Here is an 8,962-nt window from a genome sequence, read left to right as displayed (position 1 = left end):
CACAAATGAAGATATTAAGAAAAATATCTCTGTAGGTCCATACTAATTGAAAGTGAATGGTGGCCAGAATTTTGAAGGTCCAAAAAGCATAAAAAGGCAGCATAAAATTAATCCATATGACTCCAGTGGTTAATTCCCTATCCTCAGAAACAATATGATAGATGTGATTGAGAGATACATTTTTAAGTATTTTCTTTACAATAAATCTCCACTTTCACTTTCTTTTTTCGATTTAGGCGATTCACATTCTTTGTTCATATCACCACCTACTGGACAGGGAGGAGAATTTATGGAGGAAAAGGGACTTATACATATTGATATTAAATATTGATGTGTTAACACATTTTGCTCACTTCTTATGGATATATTTTTGAATATTTTAACATTTACGAATTGGCCCCATTCACTTCCATTGTAAGTTAACTACTGCAGTTAACATGAACTAACAATACTTTTACAGCATTTATTAATCTTGGTTAATATTCATTTGAACATTTTTACATTTAAAAGGTGTATGATTTAATATAACAATGCAATATGAACTAAGATGAACAAACTGAGCTATAGTATTTTCATAAATAAACATTAAATGAGATTAATTAATGTTGTTAAAGATCATTGTTTATTGATAGTTCATGATACCTAATTAATTGTAAGGTGTTACCAAAATGGCTTACACCAATATTACAATTCTGAGCAAATGAGGCTGCTTAATTTTTCTAACTCTAAATGAAAATTTTTATAAGAGTCCAATTGCAAACTCTCTCCACTTCTCTTGGACCCAACACTTTATGACAGTCCTAAGTGCCACTTTTGAAAAGAGCCCATTTTTCACCCACTTTGGCAAGAGAAACCCCTGGCCACCCATCTCTTGTCCATCATTGCTGTTGTCATAAGCCAATATAAATCTTCAGCTGTCTAGTATTCACTGTGAACGTAACCAGATCTCCCTCTTTTTTTCTCACTTTCCATTTACTTTTCATTGCCGACTCTACAGTTCATCAGACAAAACAACGAATGGACTAAAAAAATAGCCTGTGTTTACATTCTTTCTTTACTGATTTCATGTTGCAAAAAAGCACATATCGACATATAGACATCATGGAGAGGCAGTACAAAAGATGGGTTTCTAATACACCAGTAAGCGGCTACTGCGGTTTATTCTTCGGAAGGTCAATGTCGTTCTTTACATGTACTGCATAATATGTCTAATTGTACAGTAAGCACTTCACTGGCCTTTTGAATTTCAGACTCTCTTGACTGAATGTCTGTAGCAATGGCAGTATTTATAAAACACCCTAACACAGAAAAAATGGGTAAAAAGTTGAAATGAAATAATTGAAATCATGATGGTGTTGCTTTTGAGGGTTTGAAGGTTGCAGTCTAGTTTATCAATAGTGGGTCCTTAATTCACTCTCTTTTGTTTAATTAATAAAATACAAGACACAAAAAGATAAGTACATTTCCTTAAGTGTGTGTAGTCAATTGCAAAATACTTTGTCTGGAAAGTAAACTTTTGCAAGGAGTCAAAATGTGAATATTGCCATTTTATTACAGTGCTTGCAAGTCAGCCTTGTATTGATTTTCCATTAAATATCTAAAGTATGTATTTAGCTTCTGCAATTTAGGTCGAAATGCTTAAAGGTATATTCTGGGTTCAATACAAGTTAAGCTCAATTAACAGCATTTGTGGCATAATGTTGATTACCACAAAAAAAAATTCCTCCTAATCTTTTAAAAGCAAAAAAGCAAAACAGTGAGGCACTTGCAATGAAAGTGAATGGGGCCAATCAGTAAATGTTAAAATACTCACTGTTTCAAAAGTATAGCCACAAGATATAAACAATATGCATGTTAACATGATTTTAGTTTGATAATATTACTTTGTGAGCCATGACAACGTAATGCCGTAAACTCTGTTTCTACCTTTAAACCCTCCAAACTTTTGCTCCCATTCACTTCCAGTGTAACTGTCTTACTGTTGCCTTGATATTTGCTTTTTTATAGAACAGGATGAGTCGAAAACCGGAGTCGAATTTTTTTTTATAGGAGAATGCTGTTATGTTTTTATTGCTGTAGTCTAATTATTTCTTGTCACAATGCCATAATAAAACCATAAATAAAACAATCATTTAGCATAGTTTCTGTTTATCAGTTATAAACTCGGTCAATAGAGCAGCCTAAAACCTAAGCTTAAACTTAGCCTGAAACTTAAACATTATTCTCTGTCTGCCTTGCAAGCACTGTTTTTTCCTTTAGAAAATTCAAATCTAGTTTCATCTGCTCTGTTGTTTATTAGAATGAAGAGTGTCAACAGCTAATAACAAATAACACCTAATTTTCCTCAATGCAGATTCATGGAAAAATACTTTAGATCACATGTAATACATTCAAATACATCGAGATGAGATGTCACCCTGACCTGATGGTGACTAAACACGTAAATGAACATTCATTTTCCCCTTTTTTTTCCTTAAAACAAAAGAATCAATATTTCTGATTCAAATAGATATGTAGCACTGGACACACTAAGACACATAAAATATATACAGCTAAATGTGTTTGTCCACTTCCTGTCCAACAGCAACACAAGCCAACACTTCCCCAGCAACACCACACCTCCCAACAAATGAAAAGCCAAACCAGTTGTTCCCTTTTGCTGTGTGTCCAGATACAACAAAATCCCTCTTTTATGAAATCCAGGGCGCTTGTTCGGGCAAACAGTGCACAGTGAAACTGCTATTGTGTGTGTGTCCGCTAAGTTCCACAACAGTTGTCGATGACAGGTGCTGAAAGAAATATAGATAGAGTCAAGTTGCTTCAAATAGCCTCTCTGTGTCTTCTGTCATGATAGGGAATGCTGTTCTCTGATCGGAAGCTCTCATTTCTAGTCGAAAGAAAGAAAAGACTTCATATAACATGTCTGCCAGATTTCTGCCCTCAAGTGTCCCCCAAAAGACATATTTCTTTCTTATTAGCTTGTGTTGGGTCCCTTTTGCTGAGAGCGCAGATGATGGTGGGGGGCAAGGGCTTGTTGAAACCAGCTACCAGTCGCACCACCATATATTTCTGGAAAGCCCTTGTTTAGTCTCATTGCTTCTCTCTCTTTACTGTCGTTTCTCTCTCAAGAGTCTTCCGAATGGTTCTTGAAAGGGTTTGGGTTGAGATTATCCACTGCGGCTTAATGTTCAGTTTAGGATGGTCCCACTGCAGAAGGTGTAGCGCCGAGCTGCAAGTGAGATGAGAATCTGTTACAGAAAAGCCTGGGATTGTCTACAAGGCAGAGAAAGACAAGCCAGCAGAGGAAGAAGTGGCCGCAGGGCATTAAAACCAGTACAAGTCCTTGCTCTTATCCTGGCTCTGTAGACCTGAGAGGAAGCAGGAAAGGGAAAAAAAGGATAAGGAAAAGAAGTGGGAAATGCAGCAAATACTGAGAAATGAGAGAACCTGACGCGAGAAAGCCCAAGAGATTTAAAGTCTTAAAGAGTAAAGACTGAAAAACCAAGTTAAAAGTCAGCAAAGCATATTTTTGAACACAGCATTGGGTTAATGTCAACTCTACCTACATAAAAACTACACTAAACCTAAAAATAAATTGCTTCATGTGGTAACATCTAAATGAACTGGTTTTATTGAAGTCAAAAATATTATTTAACATCTCTGTATCAACCTGAATACATTAGATTACACCAACAAACTCATTTTAAGGATTAGATCAGGTAGAAATAGCTCTTTAAAGGAATACGTCGCTTTTAAATTAAGTTAAACTCAGCAGAATTAATTTAGACATCCCTCCTTAGAAAAAGAAAAAGAAGGAAAAGCAATAATCTGGGTTTCAGTGAGGCACTTACGATGGAAGTGGAATGGAACTCACTGTTTCAAAGGTATATCCACAAGACGGAAACAATATGCATGTTAACATGATTTTAGTGTGATAAAATGTTGCAACAATATAAACCCTGTAGTCTTGGTAATTTAGTACCACAAAAACGTCAATTTAAAATGTTTAGCTCAAATTATGTTTTTTTTTTTTACAGAAAAATTTATGTAAGTGCTTTTATAAAATCATAAGCTTCATATTTCAGACTTTTAAAACCTATAAAAATGTCCCCTTTCACTTCCATTGTAAGCTTTTTTTAAAGAAAATGAGAGGGACGAGTTGATTTTTTAAATGTTTTGTTTTATTTTTTGTGGTAATCAACATTATGACACAAGTGCTTACCTAATTGTTTAAGGTAACAATTGTTGGTAACCATTTTTTACAGTGTACAGCGGAAAAGCTCATTAAAAATATTCCGGGTTCAATACAAATTAAGCTCAATTGAGGGCATTTGTGTCAAAATGTTGATTCCCACAAAAAACGTCCATTCTTTAAATAAAAAGAGGTAAAAATCGTGGTCACAGTGAAGTATGTTCAATGGAAGTGATTGGGGCCAATTTTTGGAGGGTTTAAAGGCAGAAATGTGAAGCTTATAATTTTATAAAAATAATTACATAAATTCTTCTGTTGAAACACATGTATTATTTGAGCTGTAACGTTGTTTAAATGGTTATGGTTTTAGTCCTTACGATGTTACATCAACATGACAACGACGTTGTAAAATTGGATATAAATGGTAAGAAAAGGTTAGTAAGTGATTTTATCACATTAAAATCATGTTAACATGCTTATTGTTTATGGCTTGTGGCTTTACTTTTTAAACTTGGATGGTGATTACTTAAAAAAGTGATTATTTTAACATTTACAGATTTGACCCATTCATGTCCATTATAAGTACCTCACTGTAACCCACATTTTTGCTTTATTTAAAGAAACGGATGGTCAAATCGAAGTAAAGTTTTGTGGTAATCAACATTATGCCAGAAAAACTGTTTAGTTAGCTTAGCTTGTATTTAACCTTTAAACTTATATTCACAATAATTTCACAAACTGACCATGCACTTTACATTTTTATAGTTTATTTTGGATATTTTGGTATGACTGATATGAGCATGCATTTGGACACTTAAATCACACTTTAAAATGTCTGAATAGTATTGCATTAAGAAAACAATATCTAATTAAATATCAGAAAGCTAACTTCACTTTTAACTGTGACTTTTAGCCAAAAGGTGATTTTTAATCAATATATAAAGTCATTCCACACAGATTATCCCTATGGACATGTCCCGCTAACATTTGACAATCGCAAAGTTTCAAATCACTGTTTTTTCAACATAAATTCTGTCGTTTCATCTTTTCAACATTTAGTCAAACAAAGTTTGATCATTTTTAAAAGTGTGCTTGTGGACATATTTCTTTCAAATGAATGCTCATGCAATCATATTCAGACATTTTAAGTGTGCCTTAAGTGTCAAAATGCTTTTTGTGTCCCCTATATGCACTGTAGTTAGTGAGATTGCTTGACGCCTTCACACCTGCATCCATGTTCAGACTGAGGCTCTGGCCCATATCAGAGCTCGTCGCTGTGAAAGCTCCTGTCCACGCTGAGCTGCCTGGTTCGCTCTTACTGATATCGCACGGTGAGGCTCCAGGTGCGGGTACCGTGGCGGGGGGCAGTCTATGCGGCCGTACCGAGGGGACAAGCAGAGAGCCGTATCGGGGGTCAAAGTGCGTTCCATACATATCGTGCATGGAAGGCCGGGAGTAGGCGGAGCCCTGGCTGCTGATAGCTCCACTGAGTGAATAAGGGTGATGGTGGTGAGAGGGGTGCCAGGGCTCTGGGGTGGCCTGGTGGAGGTGGCTGTGTAGGGAAGCTGTAGAATAGGGGTCTGCATGGAAGGGGAGATCCGTCTGGGAGGAACTGAGAGATGCAGTGACAGACGGCTGATACGCACTATTCCAGAACGAAGGAGGAAAGCTTCTCTGGCTCATAGGGAATGCTCCTTCTGGGGAGACACATATTCAGATGTAATGTACTGAATAAAACCTTTAAAATGAGTAAAACCTCAAATATTTAAAGGAATAGTGCAACCAAAATTAGAAATTCTGCCAACATTCACTCACCCTCATGTTGTTCCAAACCTGTATGACTTCCTTTCTTGTGTGGAAAACAAAAAGAGGTGTTAGGCAGAATGTAATGGCGTTGTCATTCTAACACCTGCTTTTGTGTTCCATGGAGGAAAGAAAGTCATACAGGTTTGGAACAAAATGAAGGTGAGTAAATGATGGTAGAATTTTCATTTTTTTTGTGAACTATAGCTTTAACAATTCAAAATGAATGTCCAAGATATTAAGATTAACAAAACATAAATGCAAAAAATAAAAAAAAATTAAATATATTTTTGTAGGCTATATGTTTATCTGAATGAAAAAATCACAAAAGGCACACACATCCAAGAAACTGCTAATAAAGCATTAATAATGCTCGGCTAAAAAAGAAATGAAATAAGCACCAAAATGCAACAAGATTGCACACTGTTGCTCCTGACAACATTTGTAAAATTGCGTTCTCACCACACACAAATAAACACAATTAAATGTTTTTGAGTTAGAACACAATTAAAATGAAAGTCTCAGAAGCAACAGTGTGTCGACCTGTGTTTTGAAACATGGCTGATCAGAGCACAACTGTATAAATGAGGCAAAAGGGAAACATTTATCAAGTTCCACTAGACAGACGTGAAATACAGAAAAATAAAATCTTTCACTTTGTCTTTTTAAAAATAGTAACAGCAAAATAAAAAAGGACACAATTACTTTACAATAAGGTTTCATTTTTTTTATATTAGTTAATGCACTATTTGCAATAGATTAATAAAAGCTGTCAAAAATATATAATTAATTGTTTGTTCATGATACCAAAAGGAATCTTATTGTAAAGTGTTGCCGTTTAAACTTTTACATAGCACAAATTATCATGAGGGTAAGATAGATTCCTACCTCTCCAGGATGATGTACCTCTCGCAGTCTTACTGTTGGTGGATCCAGGTGCGTAGCTACTCGTCTGACTCAGAGCCCGGCTGAAATGTTCATCCACCACAGAACTGATGTCCCCCTGGAAATAGGTGAAAACCACGCATCTGGAGCTGATGTACTCTGCCTCTGGCGGGTGGTCTTTCTCCCGAGCGCAGTCCTCCTCTTTTATGGGTGGCACGGACAGGTTGGAAAAAGATGAGCTGCTTCCACAGACTGTTTCTTGTGTTTCTTGCATCTTTGAGTAAAATGCCAATTTCTGTAAACATGTTAAAACTTTCAAATTTACATAATATTAACTTTAATATTTATATAAAAATACATTCACACACGTGTTCTCTTGATACATAGACAAATATAGGGAATTAATATAGTCATACTGTATATTCCTGTCTAGATGCATTGTGTTGCACAGTTTGTGTTACTCATATATGTTGATATATGTTGACCATATATGTATATACAAAGTTGTATATATTTGGAAAAATATACAGTAAATATACAAAAGATACAAAGCGACTTTAGATAAGACATTGCACATGCCAGTAGCATTTATGCCAATTAAAATATTATTCAACTATGTTCATGTCCATCTAATCTTTCATTTTTATTATTATTTTCTAGAATATGCTTAATTAAAAAATATGCCAGTTCGTAGCAGATTTTCAGCTCTTTTGCATAATTTTAAACTTTAAAATATCTAACTGTAAAATATAATATATATAAATATAAATTGGTAGCACTTCACAATAAGGTTACATTTTTTTTAACATTATTAACAATATTAGTTAATATGAACTAACAATGAACAATACTTTTACAGCATTTATAAGTCTTAGTCAATGTTAATTTCAACCTATAATACATTTTTAAAATCAAATGTTGTATTAGTTAACATCAGATAAATACACTGTGAAGTAACATGAACTATAAACAATTGCATTTTTATTAACTACTATTAACAAAGATTAATAAATGCTGTTCAAAATATATTGTTGATTGTTTGTTCATGATACCCAATGCATTAACTAATGTTAACGAATGGAGCCTTATTGTAATGTGGTATAGATATGACAACATTATGCCTGTAATACACTGTTAACTAGAAATATTATAAATGTTTTATATATACCTTTAAATAACACATAAAAAGCCATCAAGTAAGTTCAAATTTGCCAACACTTCTACAAATCTATGCGATTTATAATAAATTTGATTTACGTTTTAAACTAGGCTGAGAACTGTTGGGATAGGATCACATGCGCAACGGTCCAGGAACAAAAGTTTTTACGCACGGAAGTAAAAGTCCAACAAAATAAAACGAAAATAAATAAATCTTGTAATGCAATGGAAACATAATACACTTCACTTTTACGTTAACATACCTGATGGTGATAAGGTGTGTATGCTGCGGCAAAATAAGGCTGAGGTGGACCATAAACTTGGTACATTACATCCAAGCTCATGGCGATGACAGCTGTTATATCACGTATAAAAAATTAATAACGGAATGAAAGGACACTTCATTTGAAATAAAGCGGCGGTTCAGTGTGTACAGACAGAAAAACTAGCACCGTGCGCCTTGTCCGACTGAAGCGCGCACTGAGCACCTTTTATGTTCTGTACTCTGTGCTTATGCACGAGTTTGATTTAGTCCCACGACTCGGTTCATTCGGACGATTCAGTTCAATGAACCGATTCGTTTGATTCATCAGAAAGTCCCTTGTATTTCAATAAATATTTAGGTAAATTCTGCTGTTTATCGCTTGCTTGCGATTATGTTAGGTGTACAATTGGCCACTGTTTTTTTGGAAACAGAAAATGTATGAAAAGTGTTGTTTTTTTTTTAGTTTCTTATGTTTCCTTTTACACTCAAAATTTGATTGTTATAAAATCGATTTGCGCTGAATGAATCTGTAAATGAATTGGTAAATTTCATTTACAGATTACAGATGTTCGGAATCGGACATCACTATTAACTGAATGCTTACCTTGGGTCTTTTGTGACCCGGGACCAAGGGCGTAGCAGCAGTGGGGGACGTGGGA

At 34.9% G+C, this 8,962-nt stretch overlaps 1 protein-coding gene across 2 annotated transcripts; it reads right to left on the bottom strand.

Annotated features, from left to right (window-relative positions):
- Positions 1–924: 924 nt before the first annotated feature.
- Positions 925–8,499, bottom strand: LOC127622323 (transcription cofactor vestigial-like protein 2). 2 transcript variants are annotated; one of them, XM_052096396.1, is made up of 4 exons: positions 8,302–8,499; positions 6,884–7,175; positions 5,419–5,889; positions 925–3,368 (listed from the first exon to the last, which is right to left on the bottom strand). In XM_052096396.1, the coding sequence occupies exons 1-4, from the start codon at positions 8,380–8,382 to the stop codon at positions 3,325–3,327; spliced, it is 888 nt and encodes a 295-aa protein (XP_051952356.1). In that variant the 5' UTR covers positions 8,383–8,499; the 3' UTR covers positions 925–3,324. The 2 variants fall into 2 exon arrangements, with proteins under 2 accessions (XP_051952356.1, XP_051952355.1); XM_052096395.1 differs by lacking the exon at positions 925–3,368 and having other exon boundaries at positions 4,982–5,889.
- Positions 8,500–8,962: the final 463 nt, after the last annotated feature.

This window comes from Xyrauchen texanus, chromosome 28 (assembly GCF_025860055.1).
Source record: "Xyrauchen texanus isolate HMW12.3.18 chromosome 28, RBS_HiC_50CHRs, whole genome shotgun sequence".
Classification (NCBI taxonomy): domain Eukaryota; kingdom Metazoa; phylum Chordata; class Actinopteri; order Cypriniformes; family Catostomidae; genus Xyrauchen; species Xyrauchen texanus.
The sequence above is the reverse complement of the archived record's forward strand: the minus strand, read 5'-3'. Positions and strand labels throughout refer to the sequence as shown.